The sequence below is a fragment of the Anastrepha obliqua genome, chromosome 5, assembly GCF_027943255.1.
Source record: "Anastrepha obliqua isolate idAnaObli1 chromosome 5, idAnaObli1_1.0, whole genome shotgun sequence".
NCBI classification, from domain to species: domain Eukaryota; kingdom Metazoa; phylum Arthropoda; class Insecta; order Diptera; family Tephritidae; genus Anastrepha; species Anastrepha obliqua.
This window is the reverse complement of record NC_072896.1, coordinates 113,561,938-113,583,604: the sequence shown is the minus strand read 5'-3', so window position 1 is coordinate 113,583,604 and position 21,667 is coordinate 113,561,938. Positions and strand designations below refer to the sequence as shown.

The 21,667-nt window shown below is 34.3% G+C and overlaps 1 protein-coding gene across 1 annotated transcript in view; it reads right to left on the bottom strand.

The window, feature by feature from the left end:
• LOC129249276 (insulin gene enhancer protein isl-1) overlaps positions 1–21,667 on the bottom strand; it is a 127,379-nt gene that overhangs the window by 17,059 nt on the left and 88,653 nt on the right. The window contains exons 2-4 of the mRNA XM_054888987.1: positions 13,195–13,384; positions 418–548; positions 50–238 (exon numbers count right to left, since the gene is read on the bottom strand). Coding sequence (XP_054744962.1) covers positions 50–238; positions 418–548; positions 13,195–13,384 — 510 coding nt within the window. The remainder of the gene's footprint in view (positions 1–49; positions 239–417; positions 549–13,194; positions 13,385–21,667) is intronic.

Here is a 21,667-nt window from a genome sequence, read left to right as displayed (position 1 = left end):
AACATAGAAATATATGTTAATATATGTATACGCAATAAAATAAACTCACCTGACATTGAACCCAATTCGCTGGAATGATTATTATTACTAAGACTTGTATTATTATTATTACTACTACTATTATTGTTGTTGCTTTCTATTGATGATGACGTTAGACTACTTTGCGAGGATTTCTCTAGAACATCATGGTCTTCCTTACAATATAATATGCCGCCATCTCGTAACGCAAACTCATCGCCTTTAGAGGGACAAAAATGAAGTAATATAAATTTTAATTAATTCTGAATAAACAAAAATTTATATATTTTTAAAAAGAAAATTAAAAGTTAGTGAGCGTGAAAACAATTAAATTGAGAGTGAGTGAAAATATTGCAGAAACGTGAAAAATATTTTATTGCTTTTGTAATATGTATTTACCTGGTAGCAGCTGCCTCGCACACGCCGAACAACGAAAGCATTCAATATGAAATATTTTCGTTTTGGCCCGCATCACAAAGTCATTTTTACTAAATGAGCTACCGCATTTATCACATTTTGTACCAAATAACCTGTAAAGAAATATAATTCGATGTAAATGACGTAGGAAAATAAGGCAAGTTTGTTTGTTTGTTGACTTTCATACATATAAATATTTTTTTTATTTTTTTATTTCTATTTTTTATAATTTTTTTATTTCTTTTTTTATTTTTTTTTTATTTTTTTCATTTTTATTTTATAATGCAACAAAACGCGTGTAAACAGCGTCACAACCTTGTAAAGGTGCAATATCATTGAAAAAAAAAAACATTCAAATAATATTGCATAGAAATCTGTGTAATTTGGATCATTTATGTACATAGATTTTTGTGTAAGATTCATTGTAAATTCATTAGCATCCCCCTGATGTAAATCTGTTTTTTTCTTTATCTTATTTACTTGTCCATGAGTTATGTACACATTTTAATTTTCATGAATTTTCATAACTTCGAAAGCCCATATTTGAAAGAGAGTAGAAAGGGAAAAGTGCAGTATTTATTACAAAAGCGGAGGAAAATACTAAACAGATCTGCACATACAAAGCCGGGCGGATAGTAAGATTATTTATAGGGTATAATAGGGTTATAGGGAACGACAGGTATATGCATAGACATACATCGCTTCTAGTTACCTTGAAGGTGACACGTTTGAAAGACATGGGCATGATTTTAAAGAACGGAAGATGGGTGCCGCATGAACTGACTCAAAGGCAGCAAGAGAACCGAAAAACCACTTGTGAAATGCTGCTCTCCCGGTTCAAAAGGAAGTTTTTTTGCATCGAATCGTTACGAGTGATGAAAAATGAGTGTATTTCTCTAATCCCAAGCGTAAACGATCGTATGGTCCGCCCGGCCACAAGCCAAAAACAACGGCCAAACCAAATCGCTTCGGCCGCAAGGCAATGCTGTGTGTTTTCTGGGAACAGCGTGGTTTGATTTGGTACGAGCTATTAAAACCAGGTGAAACAGTTGACGGTGCACGCTATCAACGACAATTGGCCGATTTGAACAGCGCTATACACCGAAAACGTCCAGAATATGCCGATCGGTGTCACAAAGTAATTTTTCTTGATGACAATGGATCGCCACATCGAACAAGAGCGACCCGGGAATTGGAGGAGACGTACAATTGGGAACCGCTGGTGCATGCGGCTTACTCACCAGACTTGGCGCCTTCCGATTATTATTTGTTTGCATCGATGGGCTACGCACTTTCCGAGCAGCGCTTTCATTCTCACGAAGGCGGCCAATGTTTTTGGCGCGGCATCCACAAATTGCCTGAGAGATGGGAAAAATGTGTCGCTAGTGATGGTTATTATTTTGAAGATTAAATTTGTAACCAGTTTTTGTAAATAAACGAGTGAAATTGAAAAGGAAGTATCATTTCATAGGTATCTACCTGATATGCAGCTATTCACTAAAGAAAAAAGGTTTAGAAAATTTTAATTGCAATAACTGTAATTTTCGGGTGTCTGGAATTTATGATATATCCGTAACTGTATGTGCATGCGAGTGTTTTCCATAAACTCCCTATACCATTTCTTGCTATTATTAATACATTGTTTTTTTGCTTGAAAAATGTGCTAATTTGTTATCGATTGCCTGCCACGTGTTAATAAATTATTTAAATGTTTTTATATGTAAAATTCATATGTTTGTACATGGCACACAATGCACCATCAAACACATACGCACATATTTAGCATACAAATATAATATTTTCGCTGCTTCTAAGTTTATTTTTAACTGTTTAAAAGTTTTTATTAGAGTATATTTAATGTTAAACAAATTGAGGCATTTTCGTACACGGCAACACCGCTTATGAATTTTTAAAAATCATTTTCGCCTTTTGACAGCTTTTGGTTAGTGGCCAGTGGCGCATGGTGGTGTGCTGGTGGTGGTGGTAAAATATTAAATTGTTTTACAAATATTTGTTATTATATTTGTTTACCTACATATGTTTGTGTGTGTGTGCGTACACATTTTGATGGCTACTGTTGTTAAATATTCACGCTTTGTTATTGAAATGAGATTGTTGTTGTCGTATGTGTGCATTTATCAATACTCTGCTAAATGCCATTGAAGAGTACAAATTTGCGTATGGAGCTTTTAATTTGTACAACTCATTTGCATTTTAGCGGTATTTTTATAACTATTGGGCAGTTAAAGGAAACTAGATTTATTGATTGCGTATTTTATACGTAGGTATCTACAGATGCAATCCCTGTCGTTATTTTATATAAAATTATGTAAAATTCGGGCTTCAGGAAGACTGAAAAATGTTTCTCAATCACTCAACCCACCTTTGCTACACCGACGGCAAACGTAAAACATATTAATATTTCTGAAAAAATAAGAACACAAAAGTATAAACGTTTTCCAATGATTATTCCAAAAAAACGCCATAATTATCTCTTTAACTACTCTTAAGCTCGGAGAACTAGCAGCCAAAATGGGTATCCCTCACAATACATACTGTCACAGTTGCAAACAACCGGAGAAAAAGGAGACAATCTTCCATTTCCTCTGTGAATGCCCTGCCCTATGGAAGGACAGAATGTTAACCCTGGGCCAACCGCCGTTCGAGAATCTCGAACAACTATCTGGCTTAGACGTTAACAACCTAATAAGGCTCCTTAACCGCACAGACTCGATATAGTTATGCTGTAAATAACCGTTAAACAAGTTGGTAACGAGGATGTGGCAACAAAATGGCGCGGAAGCGCTAGTTGGATTCTGGAAGAATCACCACTTTAACCAACCAACCAACCAATTCTTAAGCTCAGTGTTGGATTAATCCCAATAATGAGTACTAAAATAAGCTGTGGCTTAACTATAACTGATTTCGATTCATCAACCATCTAGCGAATAGTGTATCACTGCGAAACGAAAAAAATACTCTTGGGCCTTACATTAAATATGATTTTGCAGCACTGCATTATTTCGTTTTGACAAACTGTTATGTATTCCAAAGCATGCCATCTAAATTAAGCAAAATATGTATACTCAAAAAATTATCCCTACTTGTACTTGGAAGCACTGACCTAAGTTTGTTGCTTTTGAGCTAAGCGACTATAAGCAAAGTCGCTTGATCATCGCTAAAATGTTGTTGCGTTCATATACAATTTTTCGCTTGGTGAGCACCGGAATTTCCCAGTGAGCAAAGAAGCATAAGTGGTGAATCGAATGCGGCATTCGTTAACCGCTGAAATGTAATTTATTATACGAATGGTGAGTAGGTAAATAAAGGGTTGAATACATCTTGCGAGAATTTAGGTTAGCTTAGGCATTTAAGTTAGGTTAGTCTGGGTTGGGGTGATGTTACTCTACAAGGAGTAGAATGGGAAATGCCCTAGACTTTATTACTACTGAAGGAAAATTTTTTAGCTAACTTTCCCTTAAAATGGAATGGAAGGTTTTGAACATTTGTTGCATCTAGTTGAACTAAGCATTTGAAGAAGGATTCATTGTTATGGCGAGTGCAATACAATGACAGATGTAGTGCGCAACGATGAAGATTTAGGTGGCGCAAAATTAATCACCCTATCGTGAACTAGACAGCTGCAGAAAAAGCTAGACAGCTAACAGATAAGCGATGAAGATTTAGGTGGCACAAAAAAAAAGTTTTAGAAGATTTAAAAGTTTTGCAAATGGCACGTCAAACATATTTGATACTTGTGAACTGGGTAACTGCAATAAGTGCGTAAAGATCAAAATAAAGATTTCCGACACTCAAAATCATTAATTTTTTTTATTTATTGTAGTAAAAATGTTATGCAAAAGCCCAATTTAATGATTAATTTTGCGCCACCTTGTATAGGCGACTTGGACTAACTACTCATATAAATTTACAGCACACTGATAAACAAATTTTCGTTCTACCAAAAATTGCTTAACTCAGAGTTGATTTATTTAAATGTTATTTGTTGTTTTATTTGAAATTTATAGTTAAGTTGAAGGCGTTAAGTTGTACGTCTGATTGTCAAAGCAAAGTATTGGCAAAGTAGAAAACAAAAAAATGAATCGCTTTGTTTCATTCTGGGCTGACAGACTCATGGCTAAAAAAAAACAAAAAAACCAAATCAGCTGCTTTACCGATACTACCTTTAATAGATACCAAATCAGCTGAATTACCGATACTACCTTTAATAGATTCGCCTTGCTAAACATAAATCATAAATGTAAACAAACAAGGAAAACAAAGGCAAATAAGCAAGCCATTCTGACAACTAAAATACCAAAGTGCAAGAAATACCGATACCATCCAAGAATGATATGAGTAATGATTGCTCCTTCAGAATTCGCTGTGTCATAAGAGCCCATCAATAAACAAACAAAAGCTCAACAAAAGGGACTCTGACTTCAGAGGTCAGGCTTGTCAAAATCGTAACTGTTTTGGCAAGGCGCCACCTAAGGTACTTAATTCGCCTTGGATACCACCTTTAATAGATTCGCCTTGGTTAAGTTTCTGATGAAATAATTAAGTTTTCAAAAATCACTTCGAATTTTCTTTACGGCCGCCTTAGCGCAGAAAATTATGAGTAATTTAAAAATCGGATTTTCATAAACCTAATAATTTTAAAAAATTTTTTTTATTTTTTTTTTTAATTTATGAAACTGTTTTCGTCTTTAAAAAAAATGTCATAAGTCCTCTGATAAACCTGTAAAATGAAGCAAATCCATTCAAATATCAAAAAAATATTGTACCTATATAGGCAATCAGGTATAGGCTTTGCGTCGGTATTTCTATATCCAAGAAAATGGCTTTAGAAGGCCTTTGTAGTGATTACATCTACCTACAAACTGTCCAATGCCACGAATTTGAGCTGGTTTGATGAGAAATTGATTTTCAGACGTTTTTTGTTGGCGCGTGTTTTGTGTAAGGGTACAGAATATTTGTAGAAATGTTCACTCCTGTTTTACCGCAATATTTAGTGGCCTGTGCCTTCAGAGCAGCTTCAAAATCTGTTTAGATAAACTTTAAATTATCCCAGTAAGTGTCTAGCCATAGCCCAATGGCATCAACGGAGCCTAGATTTGCTACTTGTTTTGAGCTCAGTGAGAATTTCTACTTCGAATGAGTCTTAATTTTCAGTGTGATTTTGCGCATCTTCAGGCGTCTTCAATTTTTGCATTCTTGAACCATCTTGTCTTACGCATATTTCTACCCATTTGAGCTCTTAAGTTCTCAACAACTTTTGCTTTAATGGCACAGCTTTTTGCAATTACTCTCGGGCGTTTTGCCAGACTGTGTAAAAACACACTTTAGTGCCAATGCAAAGAAAAACTAATTTGCTGCTAGGAAAAGCTCGAACTGTACTTTTGATAAAATGTGACTTTGAATTTCGATAAGACATGTGATCGTCCAATGATACTAATTAGGATGATCGTGTACACACCTATGTAGGTGTGCAAATATGCTCATACATTCGAAAATCTCGCGCAAGTAATGATGGGAATCTCATCAAATGAGGGTTTTTTTTTGTTGCAATGGAATCAAATGCCCAAATTATCATGCAAATATTAACAAATTTAAAGTTTGTATGAATAATAAGAGTATGTATGTATATATATAAATAGGCAAGATATGTATGTAGATTTTCCTGAAAGTATCTATTGTAAATACGAGCAATTCTACAATATAAAAAAATATATAAAAAAAATATATATTTTTGGGTGTTTGGCCGAGCTCCTCCTCCTATTTGTGGTGTGCGTCTGGATGTTTTCCACAAATGGAGGGACCTAAAGTTTCAAGACGACTCCCAACGGCAGATATTTTTTATGAGGAGCTTTTTTCATGGCAGAAATACACTCGGAGGTTTGCCATTGCCTGCTGAGGGGCGACCGCTATTAGAAAAATGTTTTTCTTAATTTTGGTGTTTCACCGAATTCCGAATTGTAGTCACGCACAAACCATTTGGCTACAGCGGCCGATATAAAAAATATAATATAGTTAGATAAAATTGGAGTGATGACTAGAAAGCGTGAAAGAGATCTGCATATTTCAATACATACAAAGTAGCGCAAAATTAAGCATCCAATTTCGATTTTGAATAACTTTTTCACTAAACACTTTTTTTTACTTTTTTAGAGGCGACAAAATGCAAAAGCATTTTTCTTTTTTTGGTTTGACTCTTCATTATTTTGCTTATAAAATTGTAGCTGAATGTCTAACAAAAACCATATAAATCCAGTATTCAAATTTTCGCTCCGACTCTGAAAGTATTCGATGAGGTAACAGCTGGTGGAGGCAGAGGAAGAAAAATGAAGGTTTCCTTTGCTTTGGAAAGATTAGGCGGAAAAGAACTTGGCATCTTTTGGTGTGTCCAACTGGCACCGGTTAGCACGAGAAAGAAACGACTGGCGCGCTTTGTTAAATTCGGCCAAAATCGCATAGGCGGTTATCGCGCCAATCAAGAAAAAGAAGAAGAACTATACAGCTGCAGTATACAAGCAGCCAAGCAAGGAGCGCGTGGATGTCAAAATAGAGTTAAAGTTATTCAAAATCATTTTTTTATTTAGTAAAAAAATTATTCCGAAAAAAAAATTGGAATTTTGTGCCACGTAGTATAATATTTCAGTTATTGTCTTTCTGAGCAAACCGTACACAGAATCTTAAAAAAATTAGTTCGAAAAAAAAAATTGAATGATTAATTTGGCGCCACCTTGGACATTTCAATTTTTTTTCTTTCGAAACAACCCTTACACAGAATCTTTAAGTACAGTAGGTTCTGTTTTTATGCGGCTTTTTTTATGTGGTTTTGAAATAGTGAGGTTTTTTTTTAAATTACAAAATGCATGTCGACATATCGGGAATTATACATATAAACAAGATTCTAAACCAGCTAAGCAAAAACTGATCACAGATTACATCAGAAATGGTAACCCTACAAGTATGGAACCGCCTGCATCACCATCCAGAACAGACGTGTACATTTCCTCAAGTGACGAAAGTGATTTTACGCCAAATCCTAAACGAATGCGCAACATGCGGGTATTGTCTGATTCTATTTCTGACGTAAATCTATTTTTCGACGATCTGACGTTTCTTAAATAAAGATATAATTTTCAAAAATACAATATTTTGTTTATGCAATTTTATTTAATTATTTCAGATTCATGCGGTCTATGGAACGTATCTATAGTTATTTATAATATGGGACTAGTGCCCTTTTTTTATGGGATTTTATTACATTATTTCAGATTTATGCGGTTCTTAGCACTTTTGAAACATATCTATAGTTTTACTATGAGAACTAGTAGCTTTTTTTATGCTGTTTTTTTTATGCTGTTTCTTGCGGAACGTATCTACCGCATAAAAACAGAATCTACTGTATTACTGTATGCCTATGTGTCCAGGAACCGGGGGTCGATTTTGGACTGTGTTTTTATACTGTTAAATTCTTGACTATACTTATGATTTAGCTTTCATGAATAACGAAAGTGAACGTCAGCTGGCGCACCTGCGGTGGTTGTAATTGTGGGAGGGTACGAAACGTGTCGAAAAAAAAATTCTACCAACTCATTTTATACCGACTGAAATTTTTTTCATGTGTTGCTGACATTTAGTAGAATAAAAAAAATAGTCAGCTGCGCCGTAGTGGGGGGAAAATACGTCAGCTGAACAGGTGAACTTGTAAAATAAAATAAAAAGTAAAACTACTTTATGCCGATTGAAATTTTTTTACATAATTTTGCGTTATAGCGTTGGGAAAGCCGTCAGCCGAAGCAAGAATGTATCATTGCGTTCATACATCTCGGCGGCGCGCGGAATTTTCAATGCTCGGGCTGACGGTTGACACGTTTCGCAGCATCCCACTCACCTACCCACCGCTACTGGACCAGCTGACGGTTGGTTTCGTCATCCATTGGATGGCGTCTGCCTTCAGTATTAAAATCAGTCGGCATGAAATGATGAGGTCGAAATGACCCCTGTCTCCCGGACTATAAGTTTTCTTCTATCGAATGCAATTCTGTATACTCCAATATTTTTATATCGTAGGAGTGGCGCAATTAAAAAAATGGTTCAATACCGCCACGTGCGGATTTCGTCACTCTGGGTTCGACTGGGTGCAGTTAGAAATTTTTTAAATTTTACTTTATTTATTTAATCAATTTTCATAAAATTTTTTCTATCCGATTGAGGAACCTCATACTATTGTATACCTCAGTACCTCATACCTTTATCGACTATGCATATTAATTTTTTTTCTTGTGAAGTGAATTGTTGAGGCCAATGTAAGCAATGGAAATATTATAATAATATAACGTCAAACGTCAGTAGCACCTGCCGTATTTGACGTTGATGAAACCAGTTATTAGCTGTCAGGGCATAAATAGCACCCCTCGTACATAGGCTTCTCTATCTAGCTATAATTAATATGTAATTATTTGGGTATGTGCCTATGGCATGATTCCTATTTACATTTATGCATAAACATGTCTGTGTGTATGTAATTTAGCGAAAATACGCATACGCATATATTAAAGTTATTTTTGATTTTTTCATTAGCATTGATGTTGAAATTTCTTAATTCAATATATCGCACCGTTTTTTACACCAATGCCTATTGGCTACTGAAGTTAATACGAATACATAAATAGTATATGTATGTATGTATGTATGTATGTGTGTATGTACACTTATAGCATTAATGAGAGATACCCTGGTGAATTTTTGACCAATGAAGCAACATTTATAGGCCTTTAAAATGGAATTGGCACATTATCAAATATCAAATATGGAATAAAAAATAAATATGTATTATTTTTATATATATTATAAAATATTGCATTCATTATATATATTTATATGTGTTATATATATTTATATATACTATAATAAGCGAAGAGCCGGTCGTCGTCGCCGAAAGCCTTGCGTATGCGCCACACATCTTCGTTATTGCCTCAACTACATAATTTTGGCACGCCTATTTGGATTTATAGAAGATTGTCAAGTTTCGTACCGGAAATTTAAAGAGAAGGTCCATCTCACCACCTCTCCAGGATGCTTGACAAGACATGAAATAAAGGCTACTGAGATTTTCACCCTTCGCCAAAACCTTAAAGTTGAATTTGTTGATATTGGTAGTATTTCAAAAATATTTTCTTATGGCATACTTCTTTACTTTATCAGATTCTCATCAAACTTGGGAATAGCGGACGAAAACTCACGACATACATATGCTGACGGCTTGGCTGTTATCATAGAAAGACTTCTTAACTGGCATCCCGTCAAAGTAGTAGTTAGAAACTCAGCCAAAAGATCTGCTCTAAGACTGAAAATGTTAGGACAATTCTCACAGAGGCTTTCTGGTCGAAACAACCTTCTGCATGCAAACGGAAAGTCAGACTACGTAATATATGTATATAGTATTTATATATAATTGGCGCGTACACCCTTTTTTGGTGTTTGGCCGAGCTCCTCCTCCTATTTGTGGTGGGAGGGACCTACAGTTTCAAGCCGACTCCGAACGGCAGATATTTTTATGAGGAGCTTTTTCATGGCAGAAATACACTAGGAGGTTTGCCATTGCCTGCCGAGGGGCGACCGCGAAAAATGTTTTTTCTTAATTTTGGTGTTTTCACTGAGATTCGAACCGACGTTCCCTCTGTGAATTCCGAATGTAGTCGCGCACCAACCCATTCGGCTACGGCGGACGCCTACGTAATACCACAAGTTAAATTTGTCAAAACGTCTAGCGTCCTTATAGAGCGAAATGAATGGCAGGAAGATCTAGAATTCAACTATCATCCATACCATTTCTTTACAGATGGGTCCAAACAGGCCGAAGGAGTAGGAGCGGCTGCCCTTTGTCCGCAACTTGATCTCCAAAAGCCTTTCAGATTCCCTAACTACTGTAGTATAATTCAAGCTGAAATCTATATCGCAACAAAATCAGCTGTATTGGCTCTGGAATTAACCCCTCTTAACACTAGGACAAACAATTTCACTAACAGCCAAGCGGATATTAAAGCAATTATGGCTCCTTGGACTAACTTGAAATGTGTTCAACATTACACATCTAAAATGGACGATGAGTGGAAATGGGCAGTTCACTTTTTTATTGGATACCTGGACGCAAAGGAATAGAAAGAAGTGAGAGCGCCGATGAGCTCGCTAAGGCAGGCATTTGTTTGCCGAGGTTGAACACGTGAGGCATATTCCCATCACTCTCCGTTCTGAAAACAGAACTAAATAAGGACCTAGCGCTGGAAGCGCAGTCGATATGGGAACACTCAACCTCGTACAAAATATCCAAAATTATGCTAAGGATTGGGAAAGTGCAAATTGTATTTTATCACGGACTGGGAAAGACTGCCAAATATTGGTTGGAGTACTAACGGGACACTGTCTCAGCTCACATCACGCAGCCAAAATGGGATTGGTCTAGAGCGATGCGTGCAACACATGCAACGAAGCGAATACTAGGGGTACTTTGGAACACCTACTTTGCCACTACGCTGCTCTTTGCAGGACTAGGATCGGCATATTTCTCAACCTTGAAGGATATTGCTGACTAACGGCTGAACGACTTGTTAAAACTCGCGAAGACGTCCATTAAGAATTGCATAATACGAGGGGTGTTCAAAAAGTATCGCGAATTTTGAATTTTCGCACGTTACGTAAATTCGAATTTCGGCAGCTCGCGCGTGTTTCGGCTCGTCTGCGATTTTTACTTATTAAAAAAGATGGATCAAAGAACGTGTATCAAATTTTGTGTGAAAAACGAAATTAAGGGCGCGGATGAATTCCGCATGTTGACTGTGCCATACGGAGAAGCTACTGTGGACCAAAGCATCATTTATCGGTGGTACAAAATGTTCTTAGAAAACCGTGAACATGTGAGTAAAGCGTGCCGTATGCCCGAGCACTTCAACAACAGACGAAAAAATTAATGAAGTGAAGAAAATGGTATTGGCCAATCGTCGAATCATAGTTAGATAAGTTGCTGAGGACCTAGACATATCGATTGTCTCGTGGCATTTGATTTTTTTCAGTGATTTAGGCATGAGATGGGTCGCCGCGAAATTCGTACCAAATACGAACATTGCTAATGAGATGTTGGACTCTGTCCGCGATGACCCAAATTTGCTCCAGAGGGTCATAACTGGTGACGAATCGTGTGTTTATGGTTATGACGTGGAAACCAAAGTTCAATCATCTCAATGGAAGCTGCCGCACGAACCAAGACCGAAAAAAGCGCGCCAAGTTCGGTCGAATGCAAAAGTTTTGCTTACCGTTTTCTTCGATTGCAGGGGCGTTGCGCATCATGAGTTCTTGCCATAGGGTAAAACGGTCAATAAGGAATATTACCTACAAGTTATGCACCAGAAATGCCCGGATTTGTGGAAGAACAAAAATTGGCTCTTGCATCACGATAACGCCACAGCTCACACACCGTTGCTTGTGCGCGACTTTTTGGCCAAAAACAACACACTAATGATGCCAAAGCCCCCTGTGACTTTTTCTTGTTCCCGAAACTGAAGAGGCCCATGAAAGGATGACGTTATGCTACGATTGACAAGATAAAGACGGCATCGAAGGAAGAGCTGAACAAGATAAAAAAATGATTTTTTGAAGTGTTTCGAAGATTAGAAAAAACGTTTGCACAAGTGCATAATATCTCATGCGGATTACTTTGAAGGGGACCAAATAGATATTAATGAATAAAAAAATAATTTTTGAAAAAAACGCGAAATTCGCGATACTTTTTGAACACACTTCGTACAATATTTCGACTCCAAATACATAGCGCTGGTAACATAATGGAGCCTATAGGTCTAAGTGACCTCTTTTTACAGTTCAGTCAGATTTTTCTTCCACATGAAAAAATTCAACTTTGTACGTAAGAAACCTCAGCAAAAAAAATGGTCAAAAATCGACGACATTTTGAAGTCTTTTGAAACTTCCGCTTTGTTATACTAAAATTTAATAGGCTAAATTGCGTACTAAAATTTTTTTTTAAATTCTGGTTAAGAAGTTGAAAGTTTTGATTTAGCTTAGAATTTTTTTTATTATATTTTTGTACAAAATTTGAAACTGGTTTCAAGTTTCATGAAATTATGACGTTTACTGAACAATGAACTAAATTTTTTTTAAACATGGGTGTTTATAATTTTGCAATGAGAAAAAATTGTAAAGCCACGAATTAATAGTGGTTAGGTGAAGTATAATTTCAACTAATGGTACTTTTGTTATGTAAGTGGCCTGTTGATATGTGAGCATCAAAATGGGACTGAAACCACGCGCCTCATGACTCGATCTAGATAAGCGTGAGGTCGGTGCGTGGCACAGCGTAAATTTTTAAGCGCGTGGCTCAACCGCCTGACGTGCAATAAGTGACTTTGATAGGATAGCAGTTACCGTGCGGCGGTTTCGTACTTGCAAATTAATTGCCACACACACACAGACAAGGTGTTTTTGTATCAAAACTATGGTTCAACTAAATGATGCGAATGTGAGATTGTGGCCATAAATAAGCATGGCTCAGCATACACACTTACAAGTACAGTTCACACTAATGTGGCTAAAGTAAACTCAATTGTTTGTATATGTGTACATTTAAAGTTTTATCTTTTTAACTTTTTTTTAGAATCTGAATTTCCTCACAGTTGTGTATTAAAAATAATTTTTTTTGTTTTCTTTAATTGTGGTTTTTTGCTCGTGTGCACTCACCTAACGTAATCACGCTTACAGTACGTCTTGCCGTCACGCACAAAACACGTACAACTCTCGTCCAGAAATTGCCGGCATTCTTGGCATTTGAGGCATGCCGCATGCCATTCAAGATCGGGGGCGACGCGCAGGATATACTGGTCGTGAATTTGACCGCCACAGCCCACACAAAGTGATAAACGCTGTTTTTCTGCAAAATAAAGTGAATAAATATTCATAAATTGATAAGTTAAGAAAGGAAAATTTTGATTTGTTTTTACAAAAATATATGTTTTTTTTTCTAAATAAGTAAAATATTTTTAGAGTTATAAAATAATACGAAATATTTTTTTTCGGGCTTACGGTTACAAATATATTCAACAATATTCAAATAATTTTTCGTTTTGGCAGCAAGTATTTGTGAGATAAAAAATAAATGAATTAAAACAATTTTTATTTTCCTTAATTTTTTTTTACTAATTTTTGTTTTCTTGATTTGTTATTGTTTTCTTTAATACTTCTAGAAGTTTTTTATTAAACAAATTCTTTTTTTCTTAAAATTTTTTATTAAACAAATTTTTTTCTTCGATTTATTTATTAAAAATAATTATTTTTTCTTAAATTTTTTCATTAAACAAATTTTTTTTAAATTTTTTATTAAAAAGTTTTCTTTCAACAAATTTTTTTTCTTAAATGTTTTTTAATATCACTTTTTCCTTCAATTTTTTTTCTTCGATTTATTTATTAAAAATAATTATTTTTTCTTAAATTTTTTCATTAAACAAATTTTTTTTTTAATTTTTTATTAAAAAGTTTTCTTTCAACAAATTTTAAATGTTTTTTAATATAACTTTTTCATTCAATTTATTTATTAAAAAAAATTTTCCTTAAACCAAATTGGTTTGCCTTCTTCGTCAAAAAAAATTGTTCTAATTAAATTTTTTATAAAAAAAATTAGTTTTTTTCAATTTTTTCTTAGTTTTTTTTTTTGTCAATTTGAATTTTTTCATTAAACAAAATTTGTTTTCTTCAATTTTTTATTAAAAAAATTTTCTTCAACCAAATCTTTTTTTTCTTAAATTTTTTTAAATATAAGTTTTTATTTAATTTACTTATTAAACATTTTTTTTCTTAAACTGTTTTATTAAACAAAACTTGTTTGCCTTCGATTTTGCTATAAAAGGTTTTTTTTCTTTGTAATTTTTTTTAATTTTTTTTATCAAACATTTTTTTCTTTAACTTTTTTATTAGATTTCTTTAATTTTATTAACAATTTTTTTTCTGCAAAAATTTTTTTTTCTTACAATTTTGTAAGCATTTTTTTCCTTTAATTTATTTATTAAATTTTTTTAATTCTTTTTAAGCAAGTTATTTTTTTCTGAAAACTTTTTATTAAACAAGTTTGTGTCCTTGATTTATTTATTAAACAAAATTTATTTTCTTAAACATTTTTTATCAAAAATGTTGTTTCTCCAATAAATTCGTTTTGGCTTAAAATTTTTTATTAAATTAATTTTTCTTTTAATTTATTTATTAAAAAATTGTTTTTTCATAAATTTTTTTGTTCAACCAAATTAGTTTTCTTAAATTTTTTTACTAAAAATTGTTTGCCTTCAATTTTCCTACTATACAAAAAAAAATTTTTTTTTCACACTTTTTGATCAAAAGCAAAAAAAAACATTGTTCTGATAAATTTAAATTTTTAATACACAAAATTTTTTAATAAGCAAAATGCAGAAAAAAAATTATTTTTGTCTAATTTTGTTCTTAAAAAAACTTTTGGTTTTCCAATTTGGTTATATAGAGCTGCATCAAACTTTTAAAACCCACAAAAAATAAAAAACAAAATAACGTTGAATAAAAATTTATTATCAAATATTTTTTTTCCATTATTCCATTTTTTCATAATTCATTTTGAGTCGCTTTGAGTGTGATTTTTCTATTTGACTTTAAAATTTATTTCACAAAAATTAGCAAAAGATAAAATAAATTAAAATAAATTTCATTCTTCCACTTTTACTTTGCGGTTTCCATAATTTATTGGTAACAAGTTTATTTACATTCACACATAAATATGCACATTTTTTACGCCTCTGCTTTGCGGCAGCCTTTTGTAATTTATTTGATTTTAATTTTACTTTTCTTTACGTCTTTGTTTTGTAACAAAATATTTAAAAATAAATTTTGCATATATTTCATAAACGTTGGACTAATTTATATTTTTTGGCCGACGCTGTAGTCGAAGGGGTTGGTGCGTGACTAACATTTGGGAGTGCGTAGGCTCGAAACTCCGTGCATGAAGCACGAAAATGAAGAAACATTTTTTTCTAATAGCGGCAGGCAATGGCAAACCTGCGAGTGTATTTTGCCATGAAAAAGCGACTCATAAAAACCATTTGCCGATCGGAATCGGCAACTGTAGGTACCTCCATCAAGATGTACGCCACAAATAGGAGGAGGATCTCGGCCAAACACCTAACAGATGTTTGCGTGTCATTTATTTTATTTTTATTTTATTTTATTGTATTTTAAATTTATTACATATTTATGTATGATATGCATAAATATTTCCGCCTGAAATTTACCGAGATTAGTTTTGGAATTTCCAACTTTTTGAGGAATTATGACGCAAGCTAAATATCACAAAAAAAAAAAATGGTTGCATTAATTTTGTGAAAAATTGATGAAAGAAGATTATGCAGAGAATATTTGTACACTTAAAAAGTGTGTAGCTCAGAAAAAGTATTATTTTTTATTATAAGCGGCTAACGTACTTTGTATGCATGTACATATATATGTACATTGCAGGTATATATAAAGTGGAAAAGTTATTCCATTTTTAGATTTTTGATCCCTTAGGCTTCCGATGATGTCTACATCTGCTGAACATCTGCTACTACTTTTCTAAATTTTAATCTCTACCACCTATCCTTAATTATCTACTCTCTTACTTATTTAGTGTAAATAACACCTGTGATACGCGGGTAAAAAGTTTCAAGTTTTTCTCTGCTTGCCCACCTCCATCAGTTACATTTTCACTTTTACTATTGTCTGTAAAGAATTTTTAGGTGCAGGCTCTCAAAAAGTGTTTAGATCTCTCAAATATTCTCTTGTTGTTAGAATGCCACACAATTCTTATCTAACTGTACTCACTATATAGCATCTCATTTCATCTCTACTCATTATAAACGAATAATTTTCGGTATTACAAAATTTTCTTAATTTTATTTCATTTATTTTTATATGCAGTAAAACAACCTCAAGTCTTCAAACTACTTTTGAAAGTATAATAAATAACAAATTTTCTTCACATTTATGCTTTCTATTTTATTTCTCGCTCGTACAGCAATATTTCACATTCAAGTAAGAAAAATAAAAAATATACAAAAAAACTAAACTCTCATTTTTTACGTCCACTACTCCTTAAGTTTTCCCCAGTTTGCCATAAAAAGTTACTTTTTCACAGAACTTAAATTTCTATATATTAAAGTAAAACAACGTATACCAACAACATTGGAAGGGGGAGAGCGAGCAATGGAGTGCAGCCTGGGGGATTGGCAAGTGGAATGTGCCATCCTTCATAATAAACGAAATGAAAACTTCAACGTTATTACGCACATTTAACGTTCTTTTAGTAAGTTTTTTTGTTCTCTGTTTCTACTTTTTACTTTACCTTCTTTGCTGCGCTGCCCCACAACAACTACAACTAAAGAAAAGCGAACTTGCAAAAGTGCAGAAAATGTGCGAAAAAAAGTTGGAATACAAAAGTAGCGCAATGAGGAGCAGTTAGTTGCTAGTTTGTCGAGGGGAAAAAGTTAAGTATACGTCCCGGTGGATAGATGGTAAAATTACGAAAGGGAATAGAAGCGAGGAGCAATGGCTGAAAAAGAATAGGAGGGTGGGCGATTTGAAGAAACACGACGAAAAAATCAATGCAATCACAAAAGCATAACATAGCAAGTATACATATAAGTCATACATACAGATGCTATTTACCAAAATGGCGGAGCAAGTAAAAAACGAAACATTTACGGAATCATGCAAAGGTGCGTAAAAGAGAAAAGGGCGTACAGATTAACAAAGTTAGTGGACTCTTTTGGAACTTAAACTCTATAGATATACATACATAAATAAATGCGTTTGTGTGTGCTAGTGAGTGAGTGTTCGTAAATACGTACATCTGTAGAAAAGTAACTTGGCATAAGGACCTGCTTCTGCGTAAAACATTTGGGCCCAAGTGTGAGATTGCAAAATGGCAAAAAAGCTTGAGCATGTCATGTCGAAGTTTTGTTTTTTTTTTTTGGTTTTTGTATGCGCCTTAAATGATTTTAAATGCCGTTTTATTCGGCCGAATTGCCAGCGAGCCAGACTTTTTTTGTTTCTTTTTCTTTTGGCAGCTGAAATTCTGAAACTTTTTCTTTATACCTTTAACATTTTCTTACTTTGTAAATCCTTTTTTTTCAACTTGTTTCTGTCAGATAATAGGACGGATATATTTCAATATGTATGTGTGCGTGTAAGCGTATTAAAATGTATGAATTTGAGCTCTATAGCAGCTACTTCCTATGGTTTGTCCTTTATATATACTCATAATTGGCGCGTACAGCCTTTATAGAGTGTTTGATCGAGCTACTCCTTCTATTTGTGATGTGCGGCTTGGCTTGAGGTCTTACGACAAAGCTGAAATACATTTGAAGGTTTGCCATGGCCTGCCAAGGGGTGATCGCTCTTGGGGGAAAACCTTTTCTATCATTTTGGTGTTTCGTGCCCATAGCGGGTTTCGAAAGCGGGCCGCTCCGAAGCGCAAAATCATGCGTCCGCGGTGGTCGAAGGACGAAATGTAAAAAATTAAAATATATAAAATTATTGTTTAAAGAAATCATTAACTAAAATCTCTGTACTAAAAGATAGTCAGCGAGATATTCTTTTTAAAGAAAATGGGTGTTCGTTCAGCAAGCATATCAAACATCCTGCGATTTTGAATAACGATTTAAGGTATTAAGCCGTGATTTGTAGTTTATTTCCGTTTGAAAGACAAAATGAGACAGAAACAATTAACAACAGAAGTTAATTACAGTTATTGCAGACTGTTAGAAGTGAAATAAATGCATTTCTCATTAAAATTTGTATTTGTAGATTATTTTGTGCAATGCAGTTGCATATACTTATACGAGATGTGCTCAAAAAGTAAGGTGACTTTTCAAATTTTGTGTCCAGCGTACATTCGATTTCTATTCTATTTATTTTATTGTGTTGTTATACATCTCCTGAACATGCGTTTACAGTTTCAACTATGTAGTATAGTTAATTTGCTTTTGACACACAGAAAAGGCCGCGATTTAGTGCGTTCGGCGATTTGCTGCTATCGAAGTAAATGGATGCAAAAATCTGAAAGCTTCGGCCAAACGTAACACCATAATCTGACACTCTAATGTACCTTCTCCTGGAATGCAGCGCTATAGCGCGGAGAAGGTTGAGACACCTTGGCCAACTGCAGTTTAATAAGGGAACTGGGTTTGGACGAGGCTCTGTGATGAGTAGAGGGCACAAAGACCATGAGGTCGCAGTGCATAGCTCATCAAGAATCTAATCTAATCTAAATACCGTAATCTTGCTTGGGCTACTTTTCCTTGTTCCCAAAATAGAAAATTCTTATGAATATACGGAGTTTCGCCAGAATTGTAGATATAAAGCCCGCATGGTTGGAGGAGCTCAGACCTTACAAAAGCGCTTTTTGGTTAGCTGTGGTTCAAGGATTGACAAAAGCCATATCGGAAAGAGGTTACTTTGAAGAGGCTAAACTAGATAATAATGAATAAATAAATATTTTTCGAGAAAAATACAAGTTAGCTTACTTTTTGAACACACCTCGCATATTTGTATGGTGTTTTGTATTGTGGTATACTTTGCTAAATTTTATTTTAAGCTTCGTTTTACAGCTTTTTAATTTAAATTTATTCGATTTCAAAATTTTAAAAAAATTTTCAAACGTTTTAGTTCTGAAATCTTTCATATTCTACATTACTAAAATCTGAAAAAAAACTAACCAATTTCGCATGAAAAAGCACCTCATAAAATGCCATCTGTCATACGGAGGTGGCGTAAAACTGTAGGTTTCTCTATTTGTGGAACAACATCAAGATATAAATCGAAAATTGGAGGAGGAACTCAGCCAAACCACCTACAAGAGCTGTAAGCACCAGTTTCAAAATTTTTAAATTAAAATTTTCCTTTAGTTAAATTGAAAAATTTCAAATTAAAATTTCTCCCAACACAACTTTAAAAGTTTTACTAATTGCACAATTAATGGAATGCATTTTTTCCCCCAAATTTTATATAAAAAATATTTTAAATATCATTAAGCTGCCCATTATGCAATTTTTTAAGAGCTTTAATACAAATATTTCAAAATTTCTTACGTCACGGAATAAGTAAAAAAATACTTTTTATTAATGCCACTAGAAATCAAAATTTCTAATTAAAATTTCAGAGTCTGTCGATGGTTTTTTAATGTTACGTTATTTTCAATTTTAAGTAATTTAATTTTGCCGAGCTTTTAGTCATCTCTTAAACTAATTTTTGTAATAAAAATATCTGCTTGCTGACGTTTTATATTCCACAAGTATTCATTTTTTATATTTCATTTCATTTCAGTCGATAGTAAATCAGATATATTTTCCGCTATCGCTTAGCTGCCACTACTGTTTGTGTTTGTTTTTGTTTTTGCTTTTTTTCGTTCTTGCCTTTTTCCTTTTCTTTTCCCTTTGTACCAAACACACACATTTGCCAATACGCCTCATCTCCACCACCAACCAGCCGAGCCTGGGTATCTCAAAGGCTACAGTACACTTCCATACTCGGCATGTATGTATGTGTGTATGTATGTATGCGCATTACGTACAATACAAATGTCTACTTCCATGAGTGGGTATCTCTCTCCACAACTGGCGTTCGCTGTCTTTGCTTTTTTCGCATATTTCTTTTTGTTTTACCGCGCGTTTGCTGATTCCATGAATTATTTATGAAGGCGGAGCAGACAAGATTTTTTCCCTCACAAAAGACAAAAAAAAAAGAAGAAACAGTAATAAAAACGTCGAAGTAGTACCAACAACAACGAAATGAGGAGGCGAGTATTATGGCTCAAAGAGTCGGAGAGCAGAAAAGGGGAGCAAAGGCTGACTGTGGCTGTGGCTATGGCTATGGATGTGGTGCGCCGCCAAACGTTGCGTGAATGGATGAATATCTGTGATGTTGGCTGTGTATACAAATGTACTTGATTTCTTATTCATGTTTGTGTCTCAATGTGTGTGTGTGTGTGTGTATGCATGTATGTATGTAGCAGTATTCTTATTGTAGCATTCGTTTAGTAGCTGTTGTTGGTGTTGCTTGCGCAAAGTTGCGGCCCTCCATTAGACTTTTGCTCACTTTGTGTTGGCATTAATGTGTGCGTAAGTGTACTTATGAGTATGTGCGCGCTAGTATGTTAGTATGTGCGTTTGTATTGGCGCACATGTTTGCCTGAATGTCTATTGCGTATTGTTGTTGTGTTCTTTTTATCTCACTGGTGACTTTTGTTGCTTGTTGCTGCGTTCTCGCCGCTGCTCTTTTGTGTTATTTAATTTACTTTTATACCCAACGCGTAAATCCACACGGAGCACTTTTGATTTTGTAACTAGACGAAATTGGCGCACAGTCAATCCCATTCTCATTAGCAGAAACCTAATAAAATTAAATTTTCCTACAACTTTTCGAGCCACATTACCCGTTATAGATCAAAGTTGATATAAATAATACGCGCGAATAACTAAATGAGATTTTATGAAAATAATTGTAAGTTATATATTTTCTCTTCTGATTATATGAGAGTTGTCTACATCTGCTATGGTATTTTCAACCTTCCCTGACAGTCAGATGCTGTCGAAAGAAAATGCAATTTATTTGAAGCCTAGAATTGTCCTTTAATTCCTGTGGAAAAGCAGCAACTTTTTTGGCTAGGCGCCCTCATGCACAAGGAGCATATTATAGATACTTATCCATATATATGAACATTGATTGAATTTGGATTTCGACACAACGTTCCAACTGATGCCGAAGCTTCTATATTCTCCGAACTCTGGTCCCCATGAAACCGTAATTACTGCTTCTAACACACAGAAGAAACAATAAACTTAAGTCTATACTATGACGCTGTGTAAGATACTGCAAGCTTTTTAATATAAATGTACCGCCTAAATGCCATAAAATCAATATGCAACCCGAGTGACTGATAAATGAATTCAAAATTGATACATCTGTGCTCGCTTTAAAGAAATCCCGCACCAGCAAAGAAAGTTTTTTACAATTTTTTTTTGTTGCAAATCATCAATAACTACAAACAAAGGAATTTTCTAACTATTTTTACTGACGGTTCTAAAGCAACAAACACTGCCTTTGCAGTTACCTCATCGACCAGTACCATCACAGGTGGTACGCATCCGTATTTACGGCCGAGGCT